The sequence below is a fragment of the Cricetulus griseus genome, chromosome X, assembly GCF_003668045.3.
Source record: "Cricetulus griseus strain 17A/GY chromosome X, alternate assembly CriGri-PICRH-1.0, whole genome shotgun sequence".
In the NCBI taxonomy this organism is placed as follows: Eukaryota; Metazoa; Chordata; class Mammalia; order Rodentia; family Cricetidae; genus Cricetulus; species Cricetulus griseus.
In genome coordinates, this window is record NC_048604.1 from 34,206,291 (window position 1) to 34,225,445 (window position 19,155).

Consider the following 19,155-nt stretch of genomic DNA (forward strand, 5'->3'; position numbering starts at 1 on the left):
CACACATCTCTAACAAAAGGGAGAATCAGTTGTGGACCTTAATAAATAAATATATATATATATATATATATATATATATATATATATTCTATTTTGGAGCAATAACTAAATGCCAACAAAAATTCGCCTTCATCCCTGTGTATAATGTGGTAATTATATAGGAGGGAAGTAACTTATTGAGCAGGTCCATGTTTTAATATAGTTGCCCTTAAAGGATTTTTTATGCTACAAGCCACAAGATCACACAGTAATTATATAACTATCATATCATGAGATTACTCAGAAGAATTAAGGATTCTGTTGATGGATAAACCAATACAAAAGTTGTATTTAACTTTATTGTCTCATGAATGAATTGTGTGTTTCTTGATGTAGATTATACCTGTAGCTTATTCCTTTCTGCAACAAACTTGGGATTTACTTCCCACATTTCAGCACCACCTCATCATTTACTGGGAACAAATTTCTCCTACGCATTTTGAGTTTACTGATTAGGCTCTCTAGCTATGTGTGAAACCTGTTCTCCATTAACAGGTTCTGGTTTACTGATTACATTCCTTAGCTATGTGTGAGACCTGTTTCCCACTATCAGGTCTTTGTTCCCCTTTCCATTATAATTGCAGAGACCTGCCTTTCTACAATTATCCTTATTGACAGGCATTTGGTCAGTGTTTAGGGCCTAGGCAGAAGCATCCCATCTAAGACATTTCCAGATATTCAAGGACATAGAATTATAGAATTTCCAGATATCCATAGAATTACGGCTATCTGGAAATCAACAACATCCAAAGTTGTTGATTCATAGCTGCTTAGATGGATAGAAAAAATAAGTATGTCCTGATAGAGAAGCAATAACCTAAACTAACCCTGCACTAAAAGATTCTCTAACTTCTTGTTGTTTTAACTCAAAATTTTTTAATTACTGCACCCTCCTATTTCCCCTGGGAAGATAAAGACAAAGGTAATCATCCCACTTGCTCTTCATCCTCAGGGAAAAGTAAACTTTCCTGAAGGCCTGTGACACCACCAAGGCCAGAGCACCGGAAGGCACCAAGTTTTGTTTCTTGTGCAAATTAAACTTAAACCTTCTCCTTTACTTACAACCATAAGCAATTGTTGCTAAAAGTTCCTCCTAGCAGTTTTAGTTTATTGCTCTGTATGTAAATCTTATCTGCCTTGCTGACCCTGAGAAAGTCAAGCCTCACATTGTATTGCAAAAAGAATTACTGTTGCAAACATATATATATATATATATATATATATATATATATATATATCACATACATATTATATATATTATAATCTGTAGAGAAACTATGAAAGTGGAGATGAAAATATGGAGATTGTGATAGAACTTTATAGAGTAGGTAGTCACCAATGTTAGTTTCTCTCCACTTTAATTCCTATGTCCTTCCCAATTTCCTTTAGCATAAGCTTCTGGTTACTTCTCTCTAAAGATAGGCAATCCTGAGTTTTGCACACTGCCTACTCTTGAAAAACTTTCAGAGTAATTTTAGGTATCAAACTTATTTCCGATTAGCAGATTTCTTGACTCTAATAAATAAAAAATTAAACCCACTGGTATAAATAAATGAGGATGTCTTATTTAAGGTAATACCTCTATAACCTGGAAATGTTAATGAATCCTTTGAGAGAGTGACTATTACAGATATTAGATTACAGACTGATGTCTCACAATAATTTATAAAATAACACTGTAACAAAGTAAATCATGGAAATCATGAAAAGAACTTGCAATATTTCCAATATGATAAACTGAATATACATATACACATATGCAATCTGTGTATGTGTGCTTTATAAACATGGAAGGATTTTTTAGTGATAAATCGCAAATGTTGTGTTACGTGTTTGAAGAAAAACTAAATATACACTTGGTGCTATGCTGCATACTGAGATAGAAAAAGAAAGTAATATTGCATTTTTATTTTTCCTATTGCTTATTTGAAAAATTTCTGAGATTTTTAATTTTACACATTCTTCTCTATTCCTTACAAAGCATAGTAAGTGATCAAAACTGACAAACAAAAGAATGAGTAGCACTAGGTACAACATTTGAGAGAATGGCAATATGGTGTATTGAGTAGAGCCATGAGTGCAAAATAAGGTGTGAATTTCCTATGCTGTGCAAGTACATTGGAAATTCTTATTACATGGTTTCACAAGAGACAGAATCAGATATTTCAAATATAAAGTTGTCAGGGGGCATGATTTCATTTTGCTCATCAATGAGTTTGTGCAGAACACCACAAATATATAAGTCATTCAACAACTTCAGATTGATCGGTGTACTCTATGGAAGTCAATATGCCTTAGATATTGCAAAAGCTTGAAAATAATGCCAAGACATATCATTCTGGGCTTGGAAGACACATGTTTAGGTTGAGTTTTCAACAAAAAAATACTTCCCTTAATGTGTGGAGAGAGAGAGAGAGAGGGGGGGGGAGAGAGAGAGAGAGAGAGAGAGAGAGAGAGAGAGAGAGAGAGAGAGAGAGAGTAGGTGTATAGGTGCTGGCTGGCTAGAAAGCCCTAAACAGCCACCTAACAGGCCCTCTGATTTCCCAGCACTGGGATTACAGGTGTTCCTTACTGTACCTAGCTGGTATGTGGATACTGGGGATCGAAACTCAGGTCCTCATAATTGCACGCCAAGAGCTGAGCAATCTTCCCAGCATTAATCTCTTAGTATTTTAAAGGTAACATTTTATACATGGTATTTTAATATTTGAATCCTAAATCCATAGTTGTTGTAATTTTACATGTAGGGTAGACTGAAACTATAAGAAGATATGTCACATCCTAACTATCTATTTTAACTAAACCTTGGAAGGAGGTGTTCAGGCTTGGACAACTCTTTCATGAAACCATACATTAAAATATATTACTGGGATGGTCATTGAAACAAGAAAGACTTAAGGGAGATGGAGCATACCAAGCAGGTAGTCTTTACGTAGAGCATTCCAGGTTGTAAGATCTGTCTAACACTAGCTGAACAGATTAAATGTAAGTTGTTGAACAGAATGAATAAATGTAGATTGAAGGGAAAAGATGTGAAATGTTACATACTTAGAGGTTCTCTTCTTATTTTGTTTATTTCATTGTGTCTTAGAAGATTATGGAGCTGAGGCTGAAGTGGTTGCTAGCAAAAAGAATGAAACTGTCCTGAAAATATCTGAGATGTGATTCACATATAAATATAGGACTAATTGCACTCATAATCCTGTGGAATATAATTTAGAGAAAGTTATGTTTGTTATTTTATGCTTTATTGAAACCTATTTGGGCCTTGTAATAGAAAGATGCCAAGGACCATTTATTTCAGTTTTAAAATTTTTTTAATGACAGTAGTGATATAATAATGCCTCACTGACATATGAAATTGCTAAAAATGGTAGCAATTATTTGTGTATATAGCTACACACATCATTCAATGCTAATGAGGCAGGAGATAAGGTCTCTGTAGCTAGTAAGGGGGAAAAGGCTTTGGTGAAAACTGTAAATTGCTTACATTAGTTATTGTAGGAGTGAATGTCAGAGTTAAAAGGGAATGTTATAGTTAAGGTGGGTAATGCTAAGGGCAAGAGGATGAGAAGCACAGAGCTTACGGTTGGGTATGTTATAGTGCAGATGATCTGATGAGAATCAGACAGGCTCTGAAAAGCAAGGCCAGTGTTGACAGGGTTGCTGGCTAGCTTCCATAAGAACCCTGAATCCCTTGATGAGGCAGATATAAACATTATTGTCTTTTCATAGATCCTTTCTTCTAATGTAGCTCACTGGAGCAGACTAAATTGCAAATAAGGATGGTTTACTTACCTAATAAGAAGCTTCCCCTTAGGAGACCATTCTAGAGACAAGGTACTAAATATGAGGTAAGTGAGGAAGACTTCAATTACATCTGGGTGGCCACGATGGAGTTAATTCTCTGCTATGACAAAGCTATAAAATTACATGTGTCCTTTTTAAAAGGAATTAGTGTGAGGTTTCAGAAAGATAATGATTATATAGAGACTGGGGGGTCAATGCTGAAAATGTTTACTTAAGATATGCACAGTGATACAATAGCGGCATGACTTTCTGGTTTTGTTTTTGTTTTGAGACAGGATCTCACTGTGTGAACTGGAACTTGCTATGTAGGCCAGACTGGCCTCAAACTCACAGAGATCCAATGGCCTCTGCCTCTTGAGTGCTGGGATTATAGTTTGTGCTACCACTTCGGGCCATGGCAACTTCTTGTTTGAATTTGAGGCTTTATCCACAGGAAGGAGTTCATGCCTTATCGATACCATAAACTTGGCCAAAATCTCATGTCTTGGGGGGCCCTAGCCCAACTACCATCTACATATCTATCTTTATACTTAAAGATTAGTGCTTACTCTCAGCCTTTTTCAGTGACTGTTGTGCTTTCATTGGGTGATAGTTAATACAGAAACTCACAGCTAGTCACAGTGCTAACTGTTGAGTTGTCAGCCCTAAGAGGAATATTTATATAATCCACTCTAAGGCCCAATGAACAATGTAAAATAACAGAAGTTGGGGCAGAAAGAATGTAAGAGCTCTCCACTGGTGAGGCATGTTTCACAACAGTGTCTTCCAGATATAACATGACAGTTGCACTTACAAATGCAAAGATATACTGCTCTTATGAATGTACAGAAATTTTGGTTCTTTGCACAAGACCCGCACAAGATTGGGCTAGCCAACTTTCCATCATGTATGGGCCCCATCCCACCATCATGAAGCCCTAGTCCTCCATGAGAAACTATTTGAGTTTCAAGTTCCTGAGAGAGGGAATGGCATTATTTTCAGTAGTATAGCCATGGACAAGTCAATCATCTACTAGTCAATAACCCTACTCATGCTCATACAACCAAACATAAAGTTCGTAGGTCACACACACAATAAAGTCATGGAAATAGGTAGAGAACTTGTTAAGAAGGGTGTCAGTGGGAGATGGAAGATAATAAAAAAGGGTAATTGAGGATGAAAATGATCAAAATTCATTTGTAAAATGTAAAACAAAGAGTGTAGTTTAGCACACACGAAAACCTGGGTTCCAGTCACAATACTATAAAAATGTTGACACAGCAATCAATCACATGGAGAGATGTGCTCACAATCCAAGAAATGCTGGAAGCTACCAGAAATAGGAAGATTAAAAAATGAAATCAGCGTCTTTTAGACTCTATTGTCTAAGTATGGCCTCGAAGACAGTGTACAACCTAGTTATACTGATTTTAGCTGTTTGCTCTCAGGACTAGAAAACAGTGTGTGTGTGTGTGCATGTGTGTGTGTGTGTCTAGTGTGTGTGTACATGTGTACAGAGGTCAAACTCAGGTGCTTTCCTTAGTTACTCTCTTAATTTTTAAAAATTAAAAAAATGATTTATTTTATGAGTGTTTTGTCTGCATGTGTCTGTGCATTAAGTGTGTTCATGGTGGTTGTGGAGGTCAGAAAAATGTGACGGAGTCTCTGGGACTGGAATAACATGGTTGTGAATGACCATGTGAATTCCTCTGGAATTGCAATCAGTGCTCTTAACCACCACTGAGCCATCTCATCAGCAAGTAGTAGCACACTTCTCGAGACAAGGTCTCACTGAAACTCAAGCTCACTCACAGATTTTTATAAGAAGGATTAAAATGAGATAAATTTTCTTAGGGCACTTCTGTGCCCTGCTTCTGTTATATTGCTTACTTTCTGCCTAGGCTAGCCCCTCTACTGTCTCCTAACTTTGAGAGACAGTTACAGAATAACTGTTCCAACCTGTCATTTTTGCTTCTGTAAAGGTGCTGCTTATGGATCTTAGTCAACAAACTTCAAACTCCTAGCCCACTAATAACAAAAGAGACCCAGAATAATCCTGCACAGGCTATTACTGTTGAAGTAACTGTAGATCTGAGCCCAGTTTCTTGCCTGAGCACTAGCTCACTGGATCTGTTGCTAGCCAGCTTAATAAAAATGAGTTCTCCAACTCTTTCAAATGCACTCTTTGTTTCCCAATGACCTTATTTCTCAACAATGTGGCTAGAATGGGTAGCTAGAAACCCTCAAGGATTCTCCTGCTACAGTGTCCCAGTGCTGGGATTACAGGCATGTGTAACGTGCCTAGTTACTTAGGTGGGTGATCTACATTATATTCAGGTCTTCAGACTTGCACAGTAAATGCTTTACTAGCCCAGCCATCTCCAACCACAGAACACATTATTTTAAATTTTTAAATTTGTGTATACCTATGTGTTCCTGTTCATATGTACACAATGTATATGCAGATGTCCAAGGATACGAGATGTACTGGAACTGAAGTTGTAGGCAGTTGTGGGGCAGCATGATTCTCTGCAAAAGCATCAAGTGCTATTAACTGCTGGGCCCCTAAGAATATATTCTGAAGCCAAGTTTGTGGCAATTTCCTACGGAAGCTATTGGGAACAATAACATTACGTTTTATTGGCGTTTTTCTTCCAGAACTGTGAGAAAACAAATTTACTTTTCAATCCACTTAGTCAATGGTTTTGAGTTGTGACAACTTTTGCAAACTAACATGACTTTTGTGTTTACTGTTTTGAACAGGTGTTGTGACTGCCCTCAAAGCCAAATAGCCACCATCCTGGGAGTTCGTCTGCACCCTGTCTTGCAAAAGAATGATCCCAGCTGGCCTTGGCACCTGTTTATGCTCCCTTATGGAGTGATGGTGAAAGTCGGGGTAAATGAGAAGTGTGATAATTACGTTATATAAATTACATGCAAATAAAGTCTTTGGAAAATTGATTATGGTCTGAACATCTGCTCTTTCCAGTGCTACACATCCTATAGAAAATGCAAAAGGCATGTCTTATAACTGACAGATGAAAAACATGCACATAAAATTGTGCATATTAATTGGGAACCTTATGATGCGTCAATACATTTACACATTGCGCAAAATAAGTAGATGCATCTCCTTGGAGACATTACATTTTATGATAAAAGCATGCAAACCCCTTTGTTCTGGCTTGCTTAAATGTGCATCACGCTATTACCTGTAACCACCCGATTGTGCAGTTGTGTCACCGAACTTCTTATTCCTAACTCATCATGTTATCTTTATTCTCATTGGGAAAGAATAGGGAATTGCCTTTGGCCTCCATTGCTATAGACAGAGGAGTCCACCTCATCAGTGGATGTGGGTTTATTTTAGGTTTTCGTTAAATCCTTGCTTTGAATTTGATTTTCCCATGTGTTGATTGGTGATTTTGAGTTGCAGGCTTCTTCAGGAATATATGAGCTTTCGGGGAGTCACTGTTTATCATTCCTTAAACTATTGAATTCTCTTGTTAGTTTAACATCTTTCTTTTGACGCATCAAATTCTTTAATGTATTGGATGGTAGTTTTAGGTATATAGCAGAGAAAAGTTAACCCACTCCATGCTGTCCTTGAACCATGCAGTCTTAAATATTATAGAACAATAGTGGGTTTTTCTTAAAGGTTGTACCTATAATACATATTTGGTACCATGAAATATGTGTATTTTGAGATGATTTCTTAGATATGACTGTGGGTAGAGACTAATAATTCTGCGGTATGTGAAGAAGATGAGTGTACAGCTGAAAACTGAGAATGCAAACACCTGTGGCTAGATCCTGTTCACTGAAGAACTGGGAACTATAGTGACCTCAGTATTAGCTATTTAGAGGATGCGTATGCCTTTTGGCAATTTGCCACTCTCTATGCAGAAATAGAGTTAAATTACTTGTGAAGCTTCTGTTTGTGGTTTTCTTTGAGATCAGCCAGTCAATTGTGGATTGTGAACCTTGAAACTCTGAGGCATCATTCTCCTTTTAGAGAGTTAAGGGTGACATAGGTGACGTAGAAGGGTATCAGAAAGTGGCAACAGAACAGAAAGCAAAAAATAACAGTAGTTAAAGAAAAAGAAGCCATGAATTTGAAAACGTGGGGGATGGGTCATATGGGAGGGTTTAAAGCAAAGAAAGAGGAGGAAATTATATAATTCTTTTATAATCTCAAAATATTTATATAAAAGTAATAATACTCTAAGAGGTAATCTCAACATAGGTGAGAAAAAGTTCCTAAGACCTCCTAGACCTCCAACTAACTACTGGAAGTCAGTGACTAATGAGACAGAGAATTGGTGTTCTCCTGGGGCAAGCTCCCTAATATGCTATCCAATCCCAAGTGAACAGCCCTGAAAACATGTTCATAAGTTCAATACAAAATGGGATCACCAGGTTTTATGGGTCATGAATTGGAGAAACACTTAGGGGAAGAAACATAGAAGGAACTGAAGAGGGGAGAGAGAAGGGTGGATGAACTCTTAAATACATTTAAATATTTTGTCATTCATACTTACCTCTGCTGTACCATGCTCAACATGCTAAGACATGATACCAAATGCAATATTTTATTTCATTCTGAAATTCCTTGTCTGAATATACAAAGTGAAATGAGGTAAGTTTACCAAATAACTTTCAAACTTAACATTGTGTGTTTATTTGGATTAGGAATTTAATGGTATCATTATATACCCATTCTGATTATACAGAGTGATATTTCTCAGTGTTGTCCTTTTGAAAGATTTCTTTAAAAAATGAAACTGAAGCTCAGATGAGAACACTACCCATTACCATTACCATGCTAGATGTATGAAAAATTTGCAGTTATAAGGGAGGAAGAACATTATAGCAGTGATACAGAAATTACAACAGCAATGATAATTTCTTATTAGGCACATAAGGAAATCATTAAAGACACAAAAGCAGAAAAAACTCAAGTGCAGCCATTTTGAGTGTACTGTGAGCTATACACCCCAGTGATACCCAAAGGATTCAGAATGTTTGAAGCCCTGAAATTGCTTCACTTTGCTCATACTCTGAAACAGTTTGTAAGCCAGCACACTTACCTTCTTGACATTCTACCTATTAGCCTGACTTCTAATTTTTCTCTAGATTAGCTCCCATGTTCTTTTCTCCTCACAAAACTCTCCTGATTTTTTTTAATGATGGTGCTTGGAATTAAACTCAGTGCCTCATGCATGGCAAGTGGTCTATGACTGAGCTACCACACCCACGGCGCTCCTCTTGGGTTTTTAAGAGTAAATCATGAATATCAAACTGGAATAATTGATTGAAAATGCAAATGGATGTTAGAATCAACTTAATCTACATTCAGATCTTAACTTTGATATTTTCCTAGTCTGATAATGTGACCTTGACCAAGGTGTTACTTAAACAAGAAATTAGTAAGCCACCTGTGGACAGAAAGGTATTGTTATTGGTTTTTACACTAGTCTCATTACACAGAATTGTGGTTGGTGTAAAATAGGCACTCAAAAAATGGCTGTGGCATGAATAATCTTGAATTTCCATGCCTGAAAAATTAGATTTTTTATTACATTTAAAATGAAAACAGCTGTTTAGATCTTGGCAGATTACTATAGCCAAAGTTTGATGACACTTTGTCCTTCAAAAATTTGATCATCTTCACAAGTCTTATTGAAATGTCTTTACTCCAATGTGCCCTAATTGTGTAAAAGATACTCATTGTCATTACTCTGCAATCTGATAAGTATAAATTTTTCTGTGTGGCTAATACTGGACATGCTGGTGTTTTGATTGTGTCACTTCCACTTTCCATTGTGGGTGTCAACCTGGATTTGTCTCTTTTACAATGGGGATTATGTATCTATACTATACTATTACAGTGCTTTCAAAAAGGTACTCTAAGCAGGCACCCACAGCTAAACCTTGAACTGAACTGAAATCCAGTTGTAGAGAAGGAGGACGGATGATCATAGGGGTCCACACCAGGCTGATGAAACCTACAGAAACAGCTGACCTAAACAAGGGAGAGGTCTTGGTCCACAGACTGATAGCTAGGAAACTAGAGTCCACTCCTCCTGGGTGTCAGTGAGGAGACCTTGGAAATCTATGGGGCCACTTGTAGTGGATCAGTACTTATCCCTATCATAGGAATGGACTCTGGGAGCCTATCCCACATGGAGGGATACTCTCTGAGCCTAGACACAAGGGGGTTGGCCTGGACCCTATCCCAAAGGATATGAGAGACTTTGAAAACCCCCTACGGAAGGCCTCACTCTCCCTGGGGAGCAGATAGGGTATAGGATAGGTAGGGTATTAGTTGGGGGGGCAGGAGAGAAGGGAAGGGAGAGGGACCTGGGACTAACATGTAAAATAATCTTCTTTCTAATTAAAATTAAAAAAGAGGAAAAAAGTCCTCACACACACACACACACACACACACACACACACACACACACACACACACACACAAAGATACTCTAAAACCAGAAAGCTTCTTTGCTTGCCACATATGAAATGCATGAAGAGGGTCAGATGTGTTTATTGTAGTGAGCAAAGCTACAGACAGTTAACCCCATGCTCAGCAATTTACATAAAGATATGCTTCTAAATAGGGCTGGCAACCTGAGTAAGCTAAATATGTATTCTAAGTTTCATTTAAAGTAATGGATTAAACATAATACTTCAAGGACATATTCAATGTCTGGATAATTGGATGGGAAATAAAAGCTGGAAAAAAGAATTAAACAATGACAGAGTAAATATTACCAATTCAGTGTTTCCAAGTAACTTTAGCAGATACACAGCTGTCGGTCACTCATTTTTACCAGCTCGTGGTGAATTAGAACACATTGCTGCTCAATAATGTTTACTGATTTCTTTGCTATGGAACATGGCATAAAACCTGCCATTTTTATAATAGTTGCACTTAAAGTGAAGCTGTGTAAAATCAGAAAAATAAGGCATGCTATGTTGCTGCAATGAGAATGATTGTGATCTTCCCTTTTAAAAGGGGTCTTGAAAAATCCCTCATTAATTAATGTTGAGCCTAAGTTCTGTTAGCATGTGGCTGTGGAATGAACTCATAATATTACTTAGAAGTGTAAACAGTTCTGTGAATGAAAACATACATAATGAACTAGAGTGTAATGGAAAGAGATAATTTGAGGTTAAATCCAGTTTATTTTAAAAATGTGGTTAATAATGATTTTTTCACATTTACCTATTTATTTATGATATTTATACATCCTACTTGGTGACTCCCCTATCCATCTCTCTTGCTCATTTTTAAAATTAGCTCTTTGTTTTCCTGATTGCCTTCATTAATACTTTACTGCTGAAAATTGTCCACTGCAGCTTCCTTTTCATTCACCCAGTGTCATTGTTTTATGCTCTCTTGACTTTTTATTACAAGAGCAGTCAACATGAACCTTAGGTTCCAATAACAATTCTCAGAACTCTTGGCCTAATCTAGTATTGTAAGAATTTTTCCTTTGTTTTCTTGTAGAACATTAGTAGCTTTGGATTTAGCTTTAAATTCCCTTTGAGTTAGTTTTTCTTTGATGTGCAGTCTTATGAGGATTGAGATTTGTTTGTTACAAATGATATCCAAAAATTTCAGTAATATTTGTTGGAAAGATTACTTTCTCCACTGAAATGAATTTGAGCCCTTGTTGCATTTGTCATTTTTTCAATCTTTGATTGCAATCCATTCATTCTTTCAACATAGCATTCTTCTGAATTACTGTTGTCTGAGAGTAAAACTTAAGATAAAATCAAACTCTATGACTTCTTAGTTATCTTAAATCTCTGTCTCTGTCTTTGTCTCTGTCTCTCTCTGTCTCTCTGTCTCTCTGTCTCTCTCTCTCTCTCTCTCGCTCTGTGTTGTGTGTGTGTGTGTGTGTGTGTGTGGTGTGTGTGTGTGTGTGTGTGTGTAGGGGCATGCATGCCTTGAACAAAGTTTATATCATACCATAAGATCTGCACTCATTTTTATTTTGTTCTCTTTCCACCCACTCTCTCGACAGAGTCGCACTATGTAATTCAGGCCAGCTTTGAACTCACTATGTAGGCCAACATGGTCTTGAATTGATGGTGTAATAGCTACCTAATGATGGAATTAGAGGTACATACCATCATGCACCCCTCCTCCACTTCTCTAGTCTTCCTTGTATTATGATACCTTAAAATCATTCCTTTTTTTAAATATTTTCTTTATAATGTTATTTTTATAATAGAATGCACAGATTTTTCTCACCTGGTACATATTCACTGTTAATTGTGTCTTTTATCATTAAACATCCTTTTCCCTCTTACTGTTTTCATTTGAAATTGATTTTGTCAGTTATCAAGAACACAATGTCTACTTTAATCACTGCTTTGTATGCTTTTTTCCATCCTCTTATGCTAGCCATTATAAATCACTGCTTCTCACAGTACTATTTAAAAATAACTTTTCAAAAGGGAAAAATTAATTATATTCCTAGTTATCAGGTTGCTATTGCAAAGTATTTTGGTATGTTAACATATTTAATTACATTTTAAGTGTTTCATTTTAGATTTCTTATTTTGATTTTTGTTAGTGTACATTTATTATACAAAATAATAGACTACACCTAAAATATATTTTATCATATATAATATACATAATATATGTATTACTTTGATCCAATTCACCTGTAATCCTTCACATTGAATGTTGACTTCTTGTCAAATACACATCCTTATATCTCATATCATTTATTTCTTTGTTGTTTAATTAATGTAGACTCCTCATCTGAAAGTGAAGGGCAGTATGGGGAGATTTGATGGCCTTTACATTTTGTCCTGTAAAATACTTTTATATCTCTTTACCCATTCACTGTCTTTTTTCTTCAAATATCAGTTCTCTCTTTTTCTCTCTTTTTCACTCTTTTCTACCTCCAGAACGATACTTTTTGTTGAGATTTAGGCGTGCTTTTAAGTCTGTGATCTGAGGCTCATTTTGGAAACTTTTCAGAATGTACTTTTTAATCGTGTTTTTAGATGAGTCTCAGGCTTCCTAATAATACTCTTTTTTACCTTTGTTACGCCACTTTCCATTTTTTTTCTAGCCTGCCCTTCATCTACTCCAGAAAGCATTGAGTAGGGATCTCACAGTAGAAGCTGTACCTTTGAAACCGTTGTTTCACTTCATTTCTGTGACTTCTTCTTCATTAATATTGGAGAGGTAAAAGGCAAAATAACCAAGAAGAGGAGAAATCCTGGTGCTTTGAAGTAAACACATCATCAAAACTCAGTGGAGATAGGAAAACTGTATTTATTTCCTCAGAATACTTTATAGAATAACTGATATGATTAGGTGCTTCCACTACAGATTTGGGAGCAGCTATTTAGTTTTTTAAGTGTCATGAGAGATTGCATTGTAAACAAATTGCTCTTTTATGGATTTTAGACTAGATACTATTTTAATAATATTTTCTCTGTCTAATTTCATTATACATTTCAAGGAACTAGCTGGTTGTCTTTCTAGTACTCTACAGGAAGATGAGTATATTAACAATTAATGGTAAACTGGACTCCCCACATATTAACAAACAAGTTTATAGTAAAAATACTTGCAGAAAGTCAAATAAAGTGCTATATACCTGTGGTGACAGCTGCTTGGGAGCCTGAGGCAGGGAGAACACATGAGTCTTAATGGATTAACTTATGTTTATTGTTAATGTTTCTAAAAGTTTAATGTTTTTCTTTTAATTTTGTCTCTCTGTGTATGAGTATTTTGCCTTTGTATATGTCTATGTACCACATGCATGCCCTAGTGCCAGCAGAGGCCAAAAGAGGGCATCAGATCCTCTAAGACTTCAATCTCAAATAGTTGTGACCTGCCATGTAGATGTCGGGAAAAAGAACCCAGGTCCTCTGAAAGCACATTCAGTGTTCTTAACCAGAATTTTATGTGATTTTGATTTTTTATCATAAGTTTCAGCCAAAATCAAAACCTAGATTAAAATAAGCAAAGTAAAGAGATGGCAGAAAAATCAAATAAAATATTGAAGCCTCTCTAAAATCATTATGGAAGATGAATTTTATGGCTGTGATATGAACTTGCATTTATATGCTCAGAAATTAATTTTTATACCTTGCCTCTTTATAAAAATATGAGGCATAGACAATGTGAAGAAGAAAAGCAACTGTTTTTGAGTGCCCATTTTATAACAACTACTTTGTCAGCATAAAAATTCCACTTATGCTGGGGGTATAGCAGCGGTTGAGCTTTTGTGTAGAGTAAGTGAGGCTCCGGGTTTAATTCTCAGTGGCTCAGAAACGTTTCTTAAAATACATTTACTAAAGAAGACAAGCTTGGTTTTTCTCTTATATATTAGACACTTATGGTCAGTATACTGGCAAAAATACAGTTGGGGTGGCATTTTGCAGTTATCCCATTTTGTACAGTTATTCATTATTTGCAAATGACATTGAGGAATAAAGTACTTGTGCATAAGTTCACTATATTATAAAATGTCTGTTCTAAATTTTGAGAACTCTTCTATAGTTTTATTTCATAAACCTCAACATATCCAATCAATTTCTTATTACTTATGTTTTGCTTTTCAATTTTGTTTGCCAACTTCTATAGATCAATTACTTAACTTCATGAATAAGTACCATGAGGCTTAGCACAAAATTATAGAACAATCTGAGTCTGAGAAATGAATAGAATTGTACTCACCATAAAGAATTGCAAGCAGAGACAGGGGCATTACTAGTAGTCCCACCAGCATATCAGCAATGGCTAGGGACATTAAGAAGTAATTGGTTGCATTGTGCAGTTTCTTCTCCATGCTTACTGCCATGATAACGAGAATGTTGCCCCCTATAGTCATGATTATAATCACGACGATTGAAAGTGCTGGCCAGTTTTGTACCCCGTCTGGAAACTGAAACAAGCGTCCACCATCGGAGGAATTAAAAATGTCAGTTACTATAGCTGCTACTGGACTTATGGAAATATCGCATTGCCAAACCAATAGGCCGATGAGGTGCACACTGAAAATAAAAAAGAAAAGAAAAGAAAAGAAATCAGGCTTTGCTTACACACAATATTTCACTTTATAGTATATAGTAGCCTTCCCTACCACTGCCTTGATCATGACTACATCCATCCTCATCATTTCAGTTTCTGTCATTTAACTTGTACTGAGTGATTGCTTTGAGTTAGGCACTTAGTTTAACAAAATATGTATGTATGATCATATTTGATTACATAAAAAACCCACATGATTTCAGTACCGATTTATAACCATTACATAGGTGAAAACAGAATGGAGCTAAAAAAAAGTTAGGTTATGACACTTAGTCAAGCCAATATAGCCAAGTAACTGACAGGACCAGGGTCCATCATAAGGTCTGATATCAGACTATTTTAAAAGTTTACTCTAGTTCCAAAGCACAATATCATTTAACTTTATGTAATTATTATTATTATTTTTCTTTTGGATTTTCATTTTATTTGATTATGCTGGATTACTTCAGACAATTTTATACAAGAATATAAGGTATTTTGTGTATGTCTCCCTCCCACACTTCAATACTTTTTCTTCTGCTCTCCTGTCCCCTGTCCCCTTCGGCCCCAATATTCTCTAGACAGTTTTGCTTCCATTTTCACGTCATCTGTTCACATGTCATTATGTGAATCTATGAAGACAAGGCTCTACAGATGAGGGAAAATATGTGGTATTTCTCTTTCAGAGGCTGACTTAATGTTTTATTCTCTGTATTTGTAAAATATTGATTCTTTGAGCTCTCCTTTAAGAAAGCTGTGAGAGAAATAAAGGGATATTTTCTTAAAGGATCTTGTGATTAGACAAGAAAATTGGAAGTTGATTTGTGTTGATAAAATTTTTTTAAAAAGTGTAAGATGTAATCAGAACAATTTTATGCAAGTGTTTTGAAATATGCTGTAACAATAGTACACATTCATTCCTTTTTAGAACTATGTCCAAGCTTTCAAATTTGCAAAGTGAGTTTCTGATAGTTGTCAATTTCTTGCTTTGTTCTTTAAATTTCCATGCTTCCTACTATCTGCTTCATTTGTGTCCTTGGTTTTCTAGGACTTACTTTAGGCTTAAGAGTAAAGAGTGCAGCTGATTGATTCACACAGTCAAAGTTAGGAATTAAATTTTAAACACACATTTTTATATGGGTCCTTGAACAGAGTCTGCTAGTAGGAATTTCAAGCTAAGTGTCAATCTAAGACAAGGGAGATATAGATGTTTCACTATTGTAAATTTCAAATTAATTTCCCTCATAGTGATGAGATTTGTTTAAGTTACAAACACAAATGTTCTCTCAAGATTTGAGCTCCTAAAGTGTATCCAATAAAACCAACACAATCATCTTTCCTGATAAAAATGATAAGACAAATGATCACATTCAAAACTCCTTGGTGGAAAATATCATCTGTGAATGGCTGTTTTCTGGATGAGACTTACTTTCGTATCTATCTATCTATCTATCTATCTATCTATCTATCTATCTATCTATCCATCTCCTTCCCTATTTCTTTATTTATTATTTTTCAGTTATTGCAAAGGAGCAAAGGGATTCAGGACTTATCAGTTCTACTGCTCAGGGTTTATATATTCTACTCCTCAAATTGTACCTTTGGGTTAGGTGGGGTTTACAGTGGTTTTGTCCTTGTATCTGATCCTTTGCTACTCCTTTACATTGCATTCTTTTGAATTCAACTCCTGGTTCATTCCAGGATCACAGTGTTCTGTTCTGTCCAGCTACATCCTCAATACCTGCCTTCTGATCTATAGCACTCTCCACTATTCTTTACACAACCAGATGCTTGTAATAACACCCTCTATCCCCTTCTCCCTTTTTGTCTAGTTCACCATCTGTCTATCCTAAGGTGACATTAATCTTGTAACCTTCCTGTCTCAATCACCTTGGTGTCCACATTATAGGTATGCAGTGCCATAAAAAACAGCCACTTGGTTGTCTTAATTGTTCAGTTCATAAAGGAAAGAAAACCTCTAAGCTTCACCCATGGTAAAAAGCAACCAAAAATGTAATTATTTGAACTGAGGCTATTATCCCCATATCATGAGCTTTAACATTTAATTAGATGCCTGATTATCCCCATTCCTCATTTATTATCTTTAAATAGAAAATACCAATCTTTTTGATACAGGTCATAGAGTTGCTTGGTCAAATGCAAGCGTTTTTATAACATAGAGTAAGCAATTGTAAAGGTAACTTGGCTGTTATTAAAACTTACAGGAACGAGTGCACCCCGTTGCTCAGGTTCACCATGATTGCTTCAGTCTTAAGCAACCGCAGTGTTCAAATTGAGAATTGAGAAATTAAAAGATTTGTTTCATTCCCTGAGGAGAGGAAAAAAAGAAAAGAAAAAGAACATTAGTTAAAATTTCACATAACTTGAATATCAAACAATTACATACACTCAAACGCACTTGTTTAGTGATATGAAAGTCAATACTTTAACAAAGAGGTAAACATGTTGTACAGAAGCAGTAAAGAATGGCTAAGAACAATTTTGTTCACTTATTTACAGGCTCAAAACTATCCATTCTTGTCACATTTCTCATCTAGGGTCTAGTGATGTGTGGCTTTACTGCAGATTCCCCCATTAGGGTATACAGAACTTCAAATTAGTGTTTTGAGAAAGGAATTACGAATAGTTCCTTGAGATTTGCAAATCATTGGGGAAACATATACAATTTCTAAAATTAAAATGTTTCTTCTTATATTAAAATTAAAAACTATAACAAATTTCAAGAATTTGTATAACATAAACGTATTTTTTGTATTTTCATTTTTTCCAAATGAAGCAATCTACATTTATATGGAGAGTTCTATTTATACTGTTGCATTAACCACCAATATTCACCAGAGGGCAGCAATAACTGGTTTATACTCAAATACATCAGGTTTACCATACTAAGAACAGCTGTCACTCTATGTAATAACTAATTAGTAGCTAATTAATGAAACCTTACAGCCCAAGCAGATGAGGTAGTATTGAAAATTGAAAACTAAAGGTCAGTTGCATTACATGATGGAAACAACAGTCTTAGCTTCTTTTGTCAATTAAGAGGTGATACTTTATCTTTAAGTAATTTATAAAAGAATTTCAGATTGGATACTTTTCGTTTCTTATAAGATATCTTTTAAAGGGTTGTTCTTGATGTCACAAAATATTTATGTATTGGACTACTCACTACTTATTACTATACTTGGAATGTTTACATGTTGGTTGAGAATTAAATTGTACAAAATGCATCTTTGCTGGATGGAGTCTGCCACTAACCATCTTTACTCTGAACATTGAGGAAGTAGTGTGAGTGCTAGTGACTAACATGGTAATCTTTTGGTTTTTCTTCATAGATTTTCATAACTAAGAACAGAGATGTCAAAGCAATCTGTTTTCTAGTTTGCTTTGTCTGGGTTTTTGAGTTTGGATTTGACTACACTTTCTTGCCACACCAAACACATAACTAATAACTGTATTCTTTGTAAGTTTATAAAGAGATTTCAAGAGTCAAGATTGTTAAATTTGTAGAGTTGCAAGTACCATTTTGGCAATGAGAAGACATGTATGTGTGTGCGTGTGTGTGTGTGTGTGTGTGTGTGTGTGTGTGTGAGAGAGAGAGAGAGAGAGAGAGAGAGAGAGAGAGTTTAAATTTTAAATGTATGTAAGACAGAGGGGCATTATATAGTTTGAGAACACAGCAAAACACAGTAAGATCCATTTTATGTAATGGGGGAATCAAGATTTCACTAGAATAATGTGTATTTCCCATTTCTCATCTCATTTAACATAACTTTTTCCCTAGTCATTCAAATTATCAATTTAATATGTTCTGCCTCTATTCTGCAGCATCACCTTTTCAATTCTAACAAAACCATTTCTTTAATGAATATGTGAAATATGATTTCCTAGTGAGTAGAGACTCAAAATATTTTTTGAGAGAGGGATCTCAGCAGACTGTTAGGCCATTTTTATCTGTTAAGATCCACCAGACAACACATAAGTCCCTCTTCTTTTTGAGGTCTGGAAATAGATGATAGAAAATGCTAAAGAATACCAATAAATTCCAATGTCCTTTATCCTTTCAATTTATCTCTCTAAAATATCAATTTCTTTTTAATAATGCCAAAAATTCTAAAATCCTTTTGATCATTTATTTTTCAAGTATTTAATAATTAGTGTAAAAGTAAAAAATTCCCTAAAATGTATTCTGTTTCAATAAGATTATTTTAGAACAATATAAATTAACTTGCTATAGCTGCATATGGTCATGATCT

General features: G+C 35.5%; 1 protein-coding gene across 1 annotated transcript in view; it reads right to left on the reverse strand.

Annotated features, from left to right (window-relative positions):
• Positions 1-17,139, reverse strand: part of Htr2c (5-hydroxytryptamine receptor 2C) — an 86,185-nt gene extending 69,046 nt beyond the window's left edge. The window contains exons 1-2 of the mRNA XM_035450077.1: positions 17,105-17,139; positions 14,549-14,865 (exon numbers count right to left, since the gene is read on the reverse strand). Of these exons, the coding sequence (XP_035305968.1) occupies positions 14,549-14,865; positions 17,105-17,139 (352 nt within the window). The remainder of the gene's footprint in view (positions 1-14,548; positions 14,866-17,104) is intronic.
• Positions 17,140-19,155: the final 2,016 nt, after the last annotated feature.